Below are 20,162 nucleotides of genomic sequence, written 5' to 3' on the forward strand. Positions count from 1 at the left end.
TAAAAAAGATAAAGAACAGCTTGGATGATGTGGTCTTGGAGTTTGTTATGTTTGGATAAAAATAGTATGGTCACAGCTGAAGCATTTTTGTTTATAGATCCTCTTACAGGGGTTCATCTGGAGAATAAACGACAGCAATAGCTCAGTGTGAGAAGAGCAGCACTGCACCTGTGATCCTTTTTATTGTTTGGGGGCCTCTTGATGAGGGGAAGTTATCTTTGAACAGAAGCTATGGCTTGAATGTGTGCAATAAAGTGTACTCCTTTGTAAATGCACCAATGGATCAGAGAGCAGTGTTAAATCGGGAGATGGTTAAAGTCCACTATCCAAAAGTTGGAAGTTTATTACTGAGATTTTTGGATATCATGTTGGCAGACAACAGTGGCAGTGATTACTACAAACACAACCACCAGCACAACTCTTGTGTGCCATCATCATATTTATTTGCCATAGGAGTGGAAAATTGGCAGAGTTATTAGAATACCAGGCCAGAAGCAAAGACTCTTTGCATGCTGGATTAAAATCCTGCCATGAGCTACTTAGGTGGACGACTTGGCTTTTCGCTAGGTTTAACACCATTCCCTGGCACCTTGGGTGCATTTAGCAAAGCTTACCTTGTTTCATGCATTCAGGCTAAATTTCCAGTTCTAGGATTCCTGCCTCTTATCAGTTTTGGAATCCCTATAATGAATCATAGGCACTGCCTTCTCTCTTGATGCAAAGATAAAAAAAAGATTTTTAATTGGCATAGTTGTATGATTTAGAAACTCATTATACGACCATGTGCTTTCAGGTTTTATCCCATTGCATCATACCTTGAGGAAATGTTTTCTGCTATAGCCTCAGGCTAACCAATGCCTTGTGAATGAATTTGGTTGGAGGAAACTGTAGAAGCCTGTTGTATATGTGTGTATGTATGTGTGTCTTCATGTCTATATTTATACTCCATACCAGTGTTGATTTGTTTATGTCTCTGAAGCTTAGCAGTTCAGCAAAAGAGACAATAGAATAAGTACCAAACTTTAAAAAACTAAATAGTGATATTGATTTGTTAGACTAAAAACAAAAACCATTCAAGGTGGTGCCCTAGACTGACCCCCAGTCCACTGACTGAAACAAGTCAAAAAGATATGAACGAATGCAATATACAACATTGATTATAAAACTAACATTATTACCACTTCTGCTATCTATCACAGCCACTGATAATATGTTTATTTGCCACTGGGGTGACTCACAAGTATTACTACAGGCAAGTCTCTATGCAGTCACCTGACCTGCCAGAAAAAGCAGCAAAATGTCTTTCAAACTACTCTGTACATTTAAAAAAAAAAAAGATATAATGATAAGGTATTGAAAAATATCAAAATACTAACTTTAAAAACAAAAAGGAAAGCAAAAAAGAAAAAGAACTAATCAGATCTGATTTTGGTATTTTTTATAAAGTTAGCTTAAATGTTTTTGTACATTTATAATTTTTGTGTGTGTCATCAGTATCATCATTTTACATCTATTTTTCCAAACCAGCATTGGCTGGACAGGTGTCAGCACGTAACTGAAGAAATTGATCAATTCTTTTCTTTGTGTTTATGTATGTGTGCATGGTTTTTCCAACTGGATACTTTTCCTCTCCCCAACCAGCCACTTTATGGCATGTACTGGATGTGTTTTATTGTGCACCACCGGCACTAAAAAGACGACTTGTTACTGTTCTCTAAGATGGATCACTTTGGATGCAAGTTGAGGAATCTATATCTCCTTCATTCATTCCTTTGTTTATTTGTATGTGTCTTTGTGCACACACACACCTGCATGTATTTATACACTCAGTGTCAGTGACCGAGTCATAGATGTATGATTAAAGTATGTATAAATAACAATACTATTATTACAAAATATAACAAAAGTTAATACAGTAATCCCTCTACTATCGTGGGTGTTACATTCCAAAACCTCCCACGGTAGGTGAAAATCTGTGAAATAGAAACAGTACTGTATATACTTTCCATCATTTTTATATTTGTATATATTTATTTTATTATAAATGCGAAGCAATACCATGCACTCACCTCCAGAGTTTTATTTCCCATACAGTATGTGAAATTCTTTGTTTTCTCATCCATGGTACACTATTTTCTTTTAATATATTTTAATTAATGTGTTATACAGTGCAGTACTGTACTCTGTTTTTATTTACTAATTTACTAGCTGACGTACTCGGTAATTCCCAGGACAGCGGGGCTTATCCCTTGGTTCCATTCTCATAATTGTTTTGCTAACAACAATACAAAGTATGTAGCCCTTAAAAGAGTTTCTGTGCCTTTATTGAGAATACCGAACTGTCTTATACAGGATGTTGTTTTTAAGAATTCCCAATAAGTTATGAATACCCAAATTGTGAAGTCAGTTATGTAATAACATGAAATGAATTACCCGATAGTAAGAATTCAAATAAAGTATCCCCGAAAAGGGCTTTAATACATTCCCAGAGTATATAGAACTTATGAGGAAATACTAATAAGGTATGTATACTAAAATCATAAAGCATGTTATGCAATAACAGGCTAATCAGATATGAGATAATGACAATTCAAAGTAAATAACTCTGAAAAGAGCTTTTGTGCATTCGCAGAGAATATTAACCTCAGCGGCACCAGTTTTGGTATATTTGTGAATAAGTCACTAACCAAAATAAGTGGATCTATTGTTTAGGAAAATACTATTTACTTGTTTAAGCATTGTACTGGATAAATTGCAAAAATAACTCAAATAGTTCAAATACTAAGAAATAAACATAACTCAATTTGATTTATACAAAATAATTTATGAACATGACTGGGTTATTTCCCTTGGCTATATATAAGGATCCCTTTCAGGAGTGAATGGGTTATTTCCATTGGATGTTTAAGAATAATATATTAGTTATATGTAGTAGATATAAGAATCCCCTCCAGGGGCCCTATTATCAATTTTTTTCAACATTCTCAGTATGTCACTAGTTTTCCAGACATGACTTCTACTCATGTGTCAAGTTTCATCAAAATCAATAAAACGATGTAGAAAGAGTTAGATAACAACGTCACTGACAATAGATTTCCACATATGTAATAGATTCATTTTTAAGTATGAAAATGCTTATTTTACCCCAGAAATAATTAAAATCTCAAAAAATATAAATACCTATCAGCTGCAGAAACCTGCGATATACTGAGGAGTCCATAATATAAATTTACATATATTAGCCAGAAAAATCGGTGATTTACTGAGTGCAATATGGTGAGGGATTTCTGTATTAATGATAGTCTATATACATACATGCACACATGCATTTATGTATGTTTTAAATATTGTGGGAGCTAACTCTGGACCATATGCTGGCTCCTGGAGTTTATTCCAGGTCATTTGAGCTATATGAGGTCTTGCATTGTCTCACTGCAGAAAAAGGTCTCTTTCTCTTAACCAATGTTGGATATTTTCACCACAGAATGGCATACATCCACTCCAGCTGTTTGGAGTGCAGGTTGGCATCGATGGCTTGACTGTCCAGAACAAACTTGTAGTGAATTATCCCCCCCCCCACAATTCCACTAGACATACAGCATCACTTTGTGTTCGAAACACTCATATTTGGTGACAGGTTCTAGAAGCTGGCCCTTGCTTAACCAATGTTCGCACATGTTACGATTGCGAAAAAATATTTCCTTCGGATTATTACTTGTTCCAATCCATGACTCACTCCCTGTGCTTACAAATAGTTCATCAACTAGGTGGAGTTGAAAGCTTCAGTGAAGAAGTTCTTTACCTCAAAGGACAAGAACTTCACTCTAAGGACAAGTATGATATCAAAGAACTGGCAGAAAGGTGACTTCAGATGGTGCAACACGATGGCCTCTACTTTGAATGCCTGACTGCTTTTGTTTGTAACTTGAGAAACAAAGCAAATAAGTTACCAAAATATTGCAAAACTTTTGACTCTACCACAATTTATTTAAATAAATAGCAATACTATTACTAAATATAACAAAAATTAATATTAATAACAGTGTACATATATACATTCATAAACACACACACTTATATATGTTTTAAATAGCTACCATTGACTCTACTACAATCTATTTAATTATAGTTACCACTAAAAACAGACATAGCAACAAAATAAATTGTCATTTTTCATAGACATTTTATTTTCCAAATTAAAACATAGCTTAAATTTCAGACTCCATTAGAAATTAATTGAATAATAATTCATCTCTTTTCACAGTTTGAATTATAAAGAAAAGAATAATTTAATTAGTTTTGTTTCATCTTTTGTTAGTTTGTCTTTTGTAGTTTTTTTTTAGTTGAACAACAAAAGTATGTTTCTTATGATGATTTTTTATATTTTTTCTTTTCTTTTTAACTTTTTCAGATGTGTCATGGTGTTTGTTTTTACATTTTTCATGTGTCATATCCTAGCTATTTATTCAATATTTCCATTAATATGGTAAGTTTTACTTTTTTTTACTTGTTATTTTAATTTTGCTTAATTAATACATAAACAAATATATATATATTCCAAAAGGTGTGTGTGCATATATGCATGTATGGGTGTTTGTATGTATGCATGTATGGGCGTTTGTGTATGTATGTTTATGGTGCATGTGTGTTGTGTAATATATATATATATATAATATCTTTATCATTTATCTTTTGCTTGTTTCTGTCATTGGCTATGCTGGAGTACCATCTTGAAGGGGCTAGACAAACATATTGATCCCAGTACTTTTTGTTTTAAGTTTGGTACTTATTCAAGCAGTTTTGTTTGCCAAACTGCCAAGTTATAAGGACATAAACAAACTAACACCAGTTGTCAAATGCTGGTGGGAGACACACACACACACACACTCATACACATTTTTAATGCTCTTATTTCGGTCATTAGACTATATCCACACATACACAAAGGGCTTTTCTGGCTTGCAAATTCATTTGCAAGGCATTTGTTGACCTGGAGCTTTTGTATAAGACTTTTGCCCAAAATGCCACCTGGTGGGACTGAACATGATATCCTATTGTCACAAAGCAAGGTGTATGCAAGCATAGTTGTGTGGTTGAGGAATCCTATTGATAGGAGTCTTCAGTACAAATTGAGTTTCTGTTTTACTTAAATTTACTTTTCTCTTTTTCAATCTCTGGTCATTATCCAAATGACATGTATAAACACCAAAATATGAAAAAATGTGGGTTCCAATGATGAATGAGTCAAATTGTGACAATTCAGCCAACCTATGGTAGTACAGAAGGCAGATGTAAAAATGGTTTCTGTAGCTTGGACAGAAATGTGCACTAGCTGATTTGTCTTTTATATTTGACATATTCCATAAAGACGGAAGATTTTAGTGATAACCAAGTAAGCATTTACAGTTTACTGTTATCCATTATTAGCAAGGTGTGTTTGTGCCTTTTGCCAAAGACACAAAGCAGAAAATAGGATACAGACAGTTACTCCTTCTTTCTGTTAACTTGTAGCTTAACCCTCTTAATGTCAGATTGTTCAGTCCATGCCAGCTCAGTAAAACAGATATAAACAATGATATCTTTCTCTTTTTTTCTCTCTCTCCCCACTCCCTCTCCTCATATTACATGCCTGTTTGATAGAGGTCATCAATCGTGGACTTTCACACCAAAGTCTTAAAGTTCATGATTTTTTTTTCTTGGGAAAGATACAGCAGTGTTTTCCCATTATTTTCAGCAAGTTTACTCTGTTAGTCTCCTGCCCTCCGAAGTTTACCTTTTAAGCACAGGCAAGGGGACTGTTTCACATGACATTAGGGTATGTGTATATACTGGTGGGTCTAGGACCCTACCCTCCTTCAAACTGTGTGTCTCAACCATAGGTCTATCTTTTGCTACGTGACTCATAACTGAGGTTCTTTGAGACGTATGGCCAACCCAGGCCAGAACAGAGCTGGGAGTAATGGTGACTACATGTAACTCCTAAACATGTAATTGTGAAGCCAAGTTTTGACCACACACCCATGCTTGTATAAATACACTGTCTTTATGATTTAGAAAAGTTCAGTATAACCAAAATTTTGGTAAGATTTAATAAAATACCCTTACTTTGCACAGTATAAATGATCATATAGGTAAGATTAATAAAACAAGACAAGCAATGTCATTTTCAATATCTTAAAAAATAATTTTGTTATATAGTCCCTTTTAATTTTCTATGTGAACTGCATGTTATGGTAGATCTTTATAATAATGTTAGATCTTAAGTGCACCTCAGAATCAAGAAGATTATGAGTCACTGATATAGACGATTAAATGCTGGGATGCAACCCGTAAATTCAATGTACAGAATATGCCATGCTTCATCAGTCTGGCGTGGGACCATACTATGCATACAAGTATGTATTTGGTTTTTGTTTTGTTCCTTGTCTTGCAAAATTACTTGGTGACCCTGCCAATGCTGGTGCCACTTAAAAAGCATCCAGTCCACACTGTCAAGTGGTTGACATTTGGAAGGGCATCCAGCTGTAAAAACCATGCCGAAACTGACATCACCTTTGCTAGTGCCACCTAAAATGCACTCAGCCCACTCTGTGGGGTGGTTGGGGCATCCAGCCATAAAAACCATGCCAAAACAAGCTGTCTGGCCAGCTCCCGTCAACCCATGCCAGCATGGAAGGAGGATGTTAAATGATGATGAGGATGATGATGATTATCCCTGATTGAACAGATCAGTATCTTTCCTTTCTTTTTAAGAAGGTAGAGTATCATTTGAAGAAACTCAACAAATTGAGTGGAAATATGTGTTTAATTTGGGTGGAGGGCTGAGTGTGATATATTTTTAGCATTGTGTGACAACCTTCATTCATCACCCTGATAGTTTTAACTCAGCACTCTGACAATCTTGATTCAGCATCTTAACAATCATTGCTCAGAATCCTGGCAATCTTGAGTCAATAACATGACAATCTTGATTCAACATCCTAAATCCATGCTCTCATATTGTTCCACATCTTGTCATTTTTGAACCACACCATGACATTCATGGTCCCAATCTCTGGTGTTCTTCTCCCTGTGCTCTTGTATTCTTTAACTTGCATTTTGACATTCTTAACTACTCTCCTTGACATTCTTCATCCTACACCCTGACATTCTTGACTCTGCACTCTGACATTCTTGATTCATGCCTCTATATTCATGACTCAGCTCCTTGATATTGTCAACAATCCATCAAAAACCTCGTTTCGATGTAGCACTCTATTGACAAACATTTCAATGTGCACATGAAATAAGAGGTAGATGCTGTTGCAACTATACTTAGACAAACTCAAGTGGTTTTGAGCAGCTGAACACGATGTGTTAGAATCTACACATACTACAACAGGTTGCAATACATTACTTAGTCCCCTTACATGTTTATGAGCTTAATTCTCATCAAATCTGTTGCCTGTGTGTTTCAATTAATTATGAAAATTTTTAGAATTTGCAAAGGTTTAATAAAATGACTAATATTGTAATTATCAAGCTGGTGTTTTGTAAGGTAACTTAACAGAAATATTCTTACATAAATTTATGATGTGTGGTTTTAATTTCACTATGAACATTTTAAAACAGATTTTGTTGTGTCTGGGGAGAGTCATACTGTCTTAATATCTAACACATTCACCAGTTTAATTTCCTCTCATTTATTTTGGAAAAGAAAAAGTATAAATAATAAATGAGTGTAAATTGAACCAGTGAGTGTGTTAGATATTAAGTATTTTAAAACAGGTTTGCTATTAATAGAATAATATAACAAGAGTCAGTTTCAAGTAAGTTGATTTATCGAAAAGCTCTTTAACTCTTTTGATACAAACCCACCTGGACTGCCCATAGTCATGTGGTACAAACTTCAGTTTAAAGTTATCTATATTAAAGCTTTCCATTAAAATTTCATGCTAGATTATGTTCCAAATACCAGCTTAACCCTTTACCATTCAAATTATTTTGTGAAATGTAATGCTTATTTATTCACATTTAAAAAAATTAAAATGTATTAGTTTATAGTTTTCAAGATTTCAAAAATGTAATTGTTTATCTTCTAGAATGACATTACAGGGTAAGTGTGAGAGGTCAGATCTGACCAGTTTAAACATAAAATAGGCAGAATATTTGAGCTGGATATGGCTGGTTTAAATGTTTAATAATGTTTAATAAAGTGTTTAAATATTTAATAAAGTGTTTAATAATGGCAAAGTTATTTTCGTAAATTCTTCATTAATTTCAAAATTAACTGAAATGAAGGCATTGTATTTCAGCTGAAATATGGTTGCAAAAAGGCTAATGACTTGAAACTTTATTTCGTTTTGCTCTGTGTATGTGTATATACAGGTAACCTGTATCCTGGTTAAAGTGTTGGTAATATATTATAGTAACATATGCATGTAGCCATCTAGTTGATAATAGCTGAAACTATTGTAGTAGTGATGGAAGAAGCAGAGGTAGTGATTTATTCCTCATCAGAAGTCAAAGAGTTAGAGAGTGTTAATGAAATACAATTTTCTTGGATTAGTCTAGTCAGAGTAACCTTCCTGTGAATTCAATTTATGATAGTTATGAGGTATATCTTAATTAAATAGAATAATATTTCCTTTCACTTTGGTATAGGGTGTGGTGGAGTGAGAAAAACGATGTAAGACTAGGATAGTGATGAAATTATTTCCTTCATTACAATTAGCATTAGCATTTAATTCTGGCCTTGTTAACATGACATTGTTGATAATAGGAAAACCTATCATAAATCATTCAGGAAGGGCTGTTTTTCTTAGTTTTATCATATCTGAAGTGAATATTTTCAATGCATCTAATCATATTAACTATCTTATGTATGGGTGCTTAATTAAAGGTTAGATAACATGTATTTTATAGATTTTTCTTCTTTTTTTAGTTTTGAAATTATTAAAAATAATTTTATTGAGTACTGGGTTAAACTAGTGTGTGTGTGTGTCTACATAAATATTCTTTTACTTGTTTCAGTCATTTGACTGCAGCCATGATGGAGCACTGTTTTATATATATGTCCACTATTCCATGTATGCATGAGTTAGGCGGAATTTGTTAAGACTGTCTTTTTTATGGTTGGATGCCCTCCCTGTCCCAGTAGGATAATACTTCCCGTATAAACATTTTCCCAGGGAAGACTGACAGCAAACAACATTACTTGTATGATGGTGATGCTCTTCTACAACTATGCACATACATACATATGCATATATACACACACACACACACACACACACACACACACACACACACACACACACACACACACACACATATATATATATAATATATATATATATATATATATATATCGGAGATGAACTTGCATAGTGAGTGATTTGATCTGAGATCGTGTACTGGAATGAAAACAACTGCAGTATGGAAGGTGTTTATAAGCCATTTAAGAAACACACAGCACGAAGTTTTGTCAGTGAACAGGTCGCGGTCTCAAAGTGACGAAAATATTTTGACAAATTAAATTTAAATGTTGAAGTGAATCTAATGGTTTTTGTGTGTTTCTTAAATGGCTTATAAACACCTTTCACACTGCAATTATATATATATCATTTTTAGAAAAATATAAATCCGGAGAAGCAGCACACTCTAAAAAGTAGAGCACCCTATATTTTTCCTGGTGAAGGCTGGTTGATGGGGTTACTCTGGGTTTCCTACCCATAAAGGGTTTAACTTCATGGTGTATCATCAGATCCCAAGACCTGTTGGCCAGCAGGTATATATATATATAATATATATATATATATATATACAGACACACACATGCATACACACATATATATATATACATACATATATATATATACATATATATATATAGATACATATATATATATACATACATACATATATATATACATACATATATATATACATGCATATACCCACACATATATACATACATACACATATATGCATATCTACTACATATGTGGAAAATAGGTGTGTGTTTGTGGCGTTGTTAGCTAACTCCTCCTACATTCGTTTTATTGATTTTGATGAAACTTGACACTTGAGTAGAACTCATGCCTGGAAACCTCATGATATACTTAGATTGTTGAAAAAATTCGATAATAGGGCCCTTCCAAGGGATCCTTCTATCTACTACATATTACTAATATTTTATTTAAACAACTGAAGAGAAATAACCCATACCACCTGCAGATTTTATTGAAGCGATCAATATTTGATTCTCACGATCAGCCGACCTAATTCTGCATTTCACTACTCACAGTTTTGAACTGCTAAACATTATTATTGCACTTCCTTAATTTGAATCTTAAACATTAAAGACTTCATTCATACATTTCTATGCATGCATACTTTTTTGAATGCCCATTACTCCGATAATTCTGCATTTTTGAAGTTACACTTTTTCCATGACAGTAGATAAATTTTTTTATTCCACAATGTATTTGTAGTGGCTTCATGCAGGCATAGCTTGGATTCCATCCTTGATTGCCAAATTTCAATTAACACTTCAACAGTGCTTTTCTCATGGTAAAACAATAGTTTTTCTATGAATGACAGCAGTTATACATTTCCCAGATGCCTTCGCTAAACAGGATAATGTCTTTGCCTCTCGCCAACCTCTGAAGACCTCTCTCACCAACCTCCAACAATCTCTCCCTCCTCCAGCTGACAGTTTTTTTTGTACTTTATTGTGATGGAAAATACACCTTTTGCGGCAGTTATAACGAAATTGCTTTCTTACATCAGAGTAATAAGGCATTTCTATAGAACATCTTTACCCCCTAGGAATTACCAGGTACACCAGCTAGTGTGTATGTATGTATATATATATATATATATATAATATACACACGCACACATGCATACATTCATACATACATATATATACACACACACACACACACACACACATGTATAATATATATATATATATATATATATATATATATATATATATGCACACACACACACACACCAAAGTTGGGTGTGGTTACTGTGGCACATTTATGCATTACAAACAAAACAAACCATTGGTGTGTAATAGCCAGTCAAGGAAGAAAAAGAAATAGAAAAACATGATCCTGTAACCACACCCAACTCGATATGTATAAAATCTAAATAATTCAAGTTCTTTCAACAAATTACTTTTATATGTGACTTCGTGAGTCCAAGTTGACATATGTCATTCCAAAAGCACTTGGAGAGTAATCAATAGTTGCATATATTATTGTATAATATGGCAAGATTGATGAGATCGAATTCAAATGAAGCAATTGTAAATCTGTGTATTAAAAAGACTTGCTCACTCCATTCCACTACTTTGTAATTATAAAATACTCTATGAATATTTATGGATTTAAGACATTTGTTTGACACAACATGCAATCTCCAGATTACTGTCTTGTCTGATAGCCAATACCCATTGATGTGCTTAATATGCTAAACTCCAAGGATGTACCTCTAATTTGAAAAGGTACGACCCTGTCAAGTATAGATTTTGTGTCAGTGTGGATGCCACTAAATGCACTCATGACACAAAATGTGTGTGTTAAATTGCATGACAGATTAAATCTACCACTCAACTTGACCATGGCGGAATTTGAACTCAGAATGCAAAGAGCCAAAAGAAGTATCATAAGGTATCTGGTCAGTTTTACAGTTCCATCAAACCACTGTTCTGAATGGTAATTTTTTTTATTACCCTGCCTCTCAAGAAAAATGATAAAATGCAAAGTTGACAGTGACAAGATTTGAACTCAGAGTGTAGAGAATTGAAATAATACCGCAAGGTATTTTGTCTAATGGTCCACCAATTTGCCAGGTGTACTAAAGTGTTGATGTTTAACCCTTTCATTACCAAACCGCCCAAAGCCGCCCGAACAAAATTTTGGTTTATGAAACCAAACCGCCCAAAGCCGCCCGAATTTACCTATTCATATTTAAATGAGAATATCAGAGCAAATCTCTTCAGTACATTCGTGAAAACACGTATTATACTTCGTAAACAGTTCAACTACAGTTTTGTACAATAATCGAAGTGTAATTTTAATTCCGTGAATTTTGGGAGATTTTTTTCCGAAATTTGTTCCTATTGTGTTTTCAAAATTTGTAATTCTGACAAAAAATGGATACGAATTTCATTATATCAAGCAGCGAGTCAGAATTCGAAGGATTTTCTACTGAAGACCTTCATAAATCTAACTCTATGACTGAAAAAAAAAAAGCATGTGGTATTTGATAATGAATCTGATGTTTCATTTTCCGAAAGTGAAAACAGTGAATCCGAGAGCTCCAACAGCGATAAAGAAAACGAATTGGCACCTGAATGGAGTGAAAATTTAAAAACTGTTTCTTTCGGTGATTTCTCTGAAGAAACTGGACCAAGCCACAGACTTTCCCAGAAGAGTAAAGCCTTAGACTATTTCTTTTTACTTTTTCGAATGAGCCTATTTGAAATCATTACAACGGAGATGAACCGTTACGCTAAACGTAAACAAAGCAAAAGAAACGATAGTTTGTGGTTTCCCTCAACCTTAAATGAAATTAAGACTATTTTGCCGTAAATATTATTATGGGTATCAGAAAGTTACCCAGAATAACAAATTCTATTGTAAAATTTTGTTATATACCCAATTGAATATTAGCTAATAACCCATTTTCTATAGCGATGTTTGAACAAAATTTTAATAATTTTATATTTTGTGGAATTTACCTGTATCTACCTGCAATTAGAGTCACTTTGTAACAAAAATTATAGTATAGAATTGGTTGAGAATATTTCATTAAATTATCTTCCAAAAATCAGATTGATATATCGATAAATAAAAAAGTTATAGTTGTTTAATGAAACCAGACTAAATTTATGATTACGTTAGAAATTAATTGAAACACATAAGGGGTGTAATTTGGTCAGAAATATAGTAACGAAAGGGTTAAATGAAAAACACCATAAAAATCCTGTTACATTTTCAATGGTATCATGAGATATCATCTGTTGGTTAATATATCTATACATAAATAAGCCAACAAGAGAGCTTTTGATCCACTAGAAATAGCGACCAAATTTTCCTCAATTCACATCCTAGCAAAAATAATGATTTATTTTTCCTAGTTTATTTGATAATGATGGTATCTATGGATTATCGTCATCTTATTAGTTAATTGTTACATTTAAACAATTCAAGTAATCATCATCATCATCATCATCGTTTAACGTCCGTTTTCCGCACTAGCACGGGTTGGACGGTTCGACCGGGGTCTGGGAAGCCAGGGGCCGCTCCAGGCTCCAGTCTGATTTGGCAGAGTTTCTACGGATGGATGCCCTTCCTAACGCCAACCACTCCGTGAGTGGATTGGGTGCTTTTTACGTGCCACCTGCACAGGGGCCGGGGGGTCCGGCATTGGTCGCGATCGGTTCGAGCTTTTAACGTGCCAGCGGCACGGGGGCAACTGGGTCCGGGGTACTTTGGGGATCCGGGGTACTTTGAATGGGTAGGGGGTATGTGGAATTGCTGCAGAAAGCAGCCCGGGTCTTTGCAGTCACAGCATATCTCCAGAGATCTCGGTCTTTCGCCATTGCCTCAGTGAGGCCCAATGCTCTGAGGTCATGCTTGACTACCTCATCCCATGTCTTCCTGGGTCTACCTCTCCCCCTGATACCTTCAACTGTTTGGGAGTGGCACTTCTTCACACATCTCTCTTCATCCATCCGCAGCACATGACCATACCATCGCAAGCGTCGCTCTTGCACACCACATCTGATGCTTCTTATATCCAGCATTTCTCTTAGGATGCTTACACTCTGTCTTGCGTGCACACTGACACTACACATCCAGCGGATCATGCTAGCTTCATTTCTTTCAAGTGTACGCATGTCCTCTGCAGTCACTGCCCATGTTTCATTACCGTGAAGCATGGCAGTTCGCACACATGCATCATACAATCTACCTTTCGCTCTGAGGGAGAGACCTTTTGTTGCCAGTAGGGGTAGGAGCTTTCTGAACTTTGCCCAGGCTATTCGTATTCTAGTGGTGATACTCTCTGTGCATCCACCTCCGCTACTAACTTGGTCACCCAGGTAGCGGAAACTATCAACTACTTCTAGTTTCTCTCCCTGGAGTATGTTTGATAATGGAAATATTACATTCTGGCCCTCCATACTGAAAGCTGTGTCTACTAGTTGTGCTAAACATTTAATATAATATTGCTATCATAAACTATAACATTATTATAGTAATCTTAATTCTTCACTTCACATCAGTTAACTTGGACAATAGATAAAAATAAGATAACACACTTAAATGTGAAAAAATGGGTTAGCATTTGAGTTCTTATGTATAGTGTACACTCTTAATATTTAGGTTTAAAAATCTAGAAAAAATGCATTTATAAATGTAAATGCATAAAGAGCTTGTACAGACCAACATCAAGCACTTCAATAACTGAAGAATAGTGTTCCACAAGAAAGTGGAGTATTGGAACCAGATATATTATATTATGTAGTGGAACACTACAAAGTAAATCCCTTCAAAGTAATTTCCAAAATTCAAAGTAACTATATTTAAAGAGAGAATATCTTTACCCTTTTATGTTAAAAAAAAGGTCTTTAAGTTTTAAAAGGGAAAAATTTCAAAAATAAACCATTCTGTATTATCAGGATAAAAGTTCCAGTTGAAGATTGGTCTTTGTCACAATGCTATTTATTCACAACGGTTGTTAAGTTAGTATCATGTTTAGTCCAAGGAACATTATACATTTAATTATAAATAATTTATATGGTGAGGGAAAGACAGTTTTAGCTCATTAGCAATTATCATTTTAATCATTCTGCTAATTTCACCACTCCGAGCATGTTTCAGTCTTATTAGAACTCCTCAGCAAAACATTAATTTCATTGTTCTTGCTGAAATAGAACTGAGAGATTTGAGACAGATGTTCAGTGTTGTACACCAAACACACTCCCTTTTTAAATCCTCTGAGTTTAATTTTATACCTATCCCTCCACAGTAACAAAACTCTCATCATTACTTCAGCAAGTTTGCTGAAATTGATTCTATTCTTAAGAGGTCTAGCTAGACCAAAACATGTCTAGAGTTATTTCCCATTCTTGTTGAAATGATTAAAGTAATATTAATCATTGAGTTCATATTAAGTTTTCCTCACAGCATAACTATTTCTAATTAGATTTTTTTATTAATCATTATGTTAAATATGTAACACTAAGTTAACTGTTGTTTTTAATGCAGATGGCATCTCTGAATAATAAGTCACATGGTGCAGTTTTGATCACTTGCAGTAAAATTACTTTTGAAAAGTATTTTATTTTTCTAAATTTCTTAGGACTTGTGTCATAACATCCCATTTTGTACATTTTTCATACTTTTTCTGATTTCACTTCATCTGTAAACACTTAACACAGTGGAGCCTGTGCATGATTGCTTGATCTTAATGAAATAGTAACTAAAAATCCTTCAAATTACACTAATAAAAAAAACTAAAACTTCTTGAAATAATGAAATATTTTTAACTTTATCAATGAAATAATATGTTGTTATAAAACCAGATATCATATAAAACAAATCAGATACTGAGCAAGGTTAACAAGCAAAGTATATGCTGGTTTTGAACATTCTTTTAAACTATATTGTATCATGAAGAGTTGTATGAAAATGGAATCTTTTTAAATTTCTTCCCACTGTCAGAATTTTTTCAAATTTCCTACTCTGAAGTAGTTATACATGGTGATGGAATTCACATTCATTTTCACTAGAAATGAATTAAAAAAAAAGTTATAGGCTTTTAAAGTTGTGTAATCTTAACCAGTCAGAAGTCTCCGTTGCTGATATAGTGGAAGTCTCAATTATCTGTTTCCATGGGAACAGCATGAAAATTATCACTCTTCTTTTTAGGACTGCCATATTCTTTTAAACTATATATTCTGTCATGAAGAGTCATATGGAAATATTCAAAGACTTTATGCCACGATCTATTCCAATGAAAAATTGTCAGTCTTCGAAGAATGATTTGAAAAAAAGAATACTAAAGTTAGAGGCGCAGTTCATTTTCTAGGATCTACCAACCAGTTCATGGAGGTTAGGAAAAGATTCAACAAAAAGACTCAACTGTTCTTTAGTTATGCTTCTTTTTCCTTTGCTTTTGTTTGTTTTTTAGTTTTTTGCTTTTGTTTCTTAACTTACATAAGTCATATTATATATACTTTACTTGGTTTGTCCTGACTTGCCAGCTTTAAATTAAATAGATATATAAGACATTAAGCAGACACAGACATAGCTGTGTGATCAGAAAGCTTGGTTTTCAACCACATAGTTTCAGGTTCAGTCCTACTGCATGGCAGTAACCCGTCTACTGTAACCCTGTGGTTGATGTTGAGAAAGGCATCCAGCAGTAGAAACCATTGCCAAAGCAGACACATAGAATGTTGTCAAACTGTTCAACCTATGTCAGCATGGAAAAAAGGCCATTAAATGATGATGATGATGGGTGGGTGAGTAACTGTGTATCTTTGTGTTTGTACCTCACCACCACTTGATATCTGGTGTTGGTTTGTTTGCATTCCCATAACTTGATGGTTCAGCAAAGTGTCTGATAAAATAAGTGCCAGACTTAACAACAACAAAACTAAGTTGTGGGGTTGATTTGTTCAACTGAACCCTTCAAGATAGTGCCCCAGTATGGTTGCAATTTGTTGACTAAGATAGAAGATATTTTCAAAAATAAATTTGGACTTGGATTATTTGTTAAATTAGTGCTGCTGCTATTACTACTACTACTATTACTACTACCTGCTACTGCTGCAGGTGTTGTCTTATTCCTCAAATTACATCCACTCAGAGCAAGTGACCTCCATTGACCAGAGCTATAAAAGCCATTGAACACTCCAGTAAGCAGGTCAGGTCATTGCTGTTAGAAATGTAAATTATAGTTGACCTTCAGCCCCATGGGACAAATTTGGGATTTTTGCTCTTTATATCATTGTTGCCATTCATTTTTCTTGTTTCATTTTGTTTTTTGTGCTTTTCTTTATAAGTAGTAGAAAAGTTACTGTCAACTTACTGTGTGTGTATGTGTGTGTGTTATTTGGAAGAAGAAGAAGTAACATTGACTATAGTGAACTGGAGCAAGGAGGATGGAGAAAGAATGAGAGTATGTATATCTGTATGTGTATAAAAAGTGTGGAAGCAAGTGTTTATGTATGCTTCTGTATGAAAGAGGAAAGAAAACTACATAAGGAGCTGAATGTTTGTGCATAAAAGAAAGAAGCTATAGGAGAAAGTGAGAAAAATAAAGTACTAGAGTATGTTGAAAAGAGGATATATTTTTAAATCATTTCTATTATATGCACAAGGGCTGAAGCTTTGTTGGTGACTTATGTTAAAGACTCCAAAAAGCAAAGAAATCTTTTAAAATGAAAATAAACTAAGGCTTTTCTTTTTATAATTGGAAGGGGTTGTGCCTAGTCAAAGGTTATTTACAAAACCATCTTTATGATCTGTTTAAAGTTTAATAATGATCCTGTAGTTATTTTATAGAAAGGTTACATATAGATACAGGCATGGCTGTGGGGTAAGAAGTTTGCTTTCCAAGTACAGAGTTCTGGGTTCTTGACATCTTGAGCAAATGTCTTCTACTATAGTCCTAGGCCAACCAACACCTTGTGAGTGGATTCTGTTGACAGAAACTGAATGAAGACCCCCCCCCCATATATATATATATATATATATATATATATATATATATATATATATATATATATATACACACACATAGATAGATATAGATATATTTGTATATATCTATGTGTTTGTGTTTACCCACTGTGCCTCACCACTTGACAATTGGTTGATTTGTTTATGTCCCTGTAACCTAGAGGTTCAGCAAAAAAGATAGACCAGTCTTTAAAAAATAGGTACTTGGGTCAATTCATTTAGCGAAAAAGCCCTTCAGAGTGGTGCCCCTGCATGACTGCATTACAATGATGGAAACAAATAAAAGATTTTTTAAAAAATTGAAGGAGTCTTTTTCAGGCATTAAGATGTTATTGCAGATTGAGTGATTATACAGAGGCTCACTTGTTGGCTCATATGCTCTTGTATGAAATTAAATCAGATAGAACCAATAAATGGAATGATGTGTGTCAGTGGTATAACTTGCAAGAAATTTAGCTGTCACAGGCTCTCAGAGAGACTATTGACACCAATGTTCCTTTTGAACAGTTGCAATTTGAGCCTCAGTAAAAACATAGACAAGGTTGAAATTCCAGAGAATCAGCATTCTTAGTAGGGAGACCTTAGGGTTAGTGCAGGGCTACTGGTGGCCGGACACCATATGGGTGGTGGGAGGAGGAGAGAGGGGTGGATTTTTGCTGAAGAAAATGGCAGGAGAATAGCCAGTTCTGAGAAGCAGAGTTCACTATAACTGCTATGATAGCAGCTACAGTGGGTGGATGTATATTTAGTACATGCACTCAAAATATATTTTGAAAATTTTTGATTTACATGTTACTTAGTCCTTTTCGTACAATATTTCTGATGATTTCTCTTTGCTTTTGCAGGTTGTCTTGGTTAAATGTTGCTCTCATCCTTATTGCCAACTTCTTTATATTATTGATTGGTGGCTGGATTATATTGCAGTTCTCTGCATTTCGCTGTGAAGAATTTGAACTATGTTTGGTAAGTTGCTCTTTCTCTCTAAGTTCCTTCTTGACATCAATGAATCTTAACTCTTTTGTTACTGTATTTCTGTTGAAATACGTTGTCTTCATTTCAATTATTTTTGAAAATAATGAAAACTTCTGTAAAATAATTTTGACATTATTAAGCTGGTGCTTGAAACAAATTTTAATGAAATTTTGATGGAAGGTTTTAATTTGTGTCGTAGAACCAAAAGCAATGTCAAGTAGTTTGATATAGAGAGTTCTATTCATGATAGAAATTACTTTCGCAGGCAAACCCTTCGTGAGAGAGCTTCTGGTTTGGCAGCTCCTATCAAACTTGTGCCAACATGGAAAATGGACATTAAACAATGATGATGATGGTGGCAACTGCCGCTGCCACACTTCAAATCTGCTAGGAATGACTATTTCAGACAACCTCTCCTGAAAAAGGGCTTAAGATCATGTTTTGACCTGTAAAAAAAAAGTAGCAGTCAAATCTCCATCAAATTACGTCTTGGCAAAATAGATTTAACTCTTCTACACATTATCTCAGTAAAATTTCTAAAAACAAGCCTGACTGTGTGGTAAGAATTTTGCTTCTCAACCACTTGGTTCTGGATTCAGCCTCACTACTTGACATCTTGGGTAAGTGTCTTCTGTTATAGTCCTGTACCACCCTAAACCTTACAAGTGGATCTGGTAGACAGAAATTGAAAGAAACCTATCAACTATTTTAAATGATAGATGTAACTCCTACTAAATGTGTTGAGAGCCCTTTTCTTTTATTTGTCCATTCACTCGTGTGTGTGTGTGTGTGTTACACAGTTTCCTTACTGTGACATCACATGATAGATAGTTGTAAATGAATGTTATCATCATGCAAGGAGAGTCTGTCATTCATCTTCCATGAAGACATGTCTCATCATAGGAGAAATATTATCTTACTTGGAAATAAGTAATGGTTGACAACAGGAAGGGCATCCAGCTATAGAAAACCTTCTTCAAAAAAGAAATTTCTGTCTGATTTATGTCAGCATAGAAAAGCGGCTATTAAAATGGGGATGATGATCCAAGTAGATACTCTACACAATTACTTTAATCAAATCATTGTTTGTTCCTTCTCGAGCCACGCCTGGCTCATAAGGGCCGGTTTCCTGGTTTCCTTGGCATATAGGTTCCCCACCTGGACAGAACACCAGTCCATCGCAGGTGAGCTGCAAGATGCAGGAGGAAAAAGTGAGAGAAAGTTGTGGTGAAAGAGTTAGCAGAAGTTCGCTATTACCTTCTGCCGGAGCCACGTGGAACTTAGGTGTTTCTCTCATAAACACACACATCGCCCAGTCTGAGATTTGAACTCGCAATCCCTCAACCACGAGTCCGCTGCTCTAATCACTAGGCTATGTGCCTCCACTAATCAAATCATACTATCTTCAAATATGAGTGATGAGCTCCTGGATGTGCA

The 20,162-nt window shown here is 34.6% G+C and overlaps 1 protein-coding gene across 2 annotated transcripts in view; it reads left to right on the forward strand.

The window, feature by feature from the left end:
* LOC115211136 overlaps nucleotides 1-20,162 on the forward strand; it is a 238,671-nt gene that overhangs the window by 146,634 nt on the left and 71,875 nt on the right. For both annotated transcript variants that reach the window (XM_036502257.1, XM_036502258.1), the window contains exons 4-5: nucleotides 4,412-4,486; nucleotides 18,599-18,716. In XM_036502257.1, coding sequence (XP_036358150.1) covers nucleotides 4,412-4,486; nucleotides 18,599-18,716 — 193 coding nt within the window. The remainder of the gene's footprint in view (nucleotides 1-4,411; nucleotides 4,487-18,598; nucleotides 18,717-20,162) is intronic.

Source organism: Octopus sinensis, linkage group LG4 (genome assembly GCF_006345805.1).
Source record: "Octopus sinensis linkage group LG4, ASM634580v1, whole genome shotgun sequence".
NCBI lineage: Eukaryota > Metazoa > Mollusca > Cephalopoda > Octopoda > Octopodidae > Octopus > Octopus sinensis.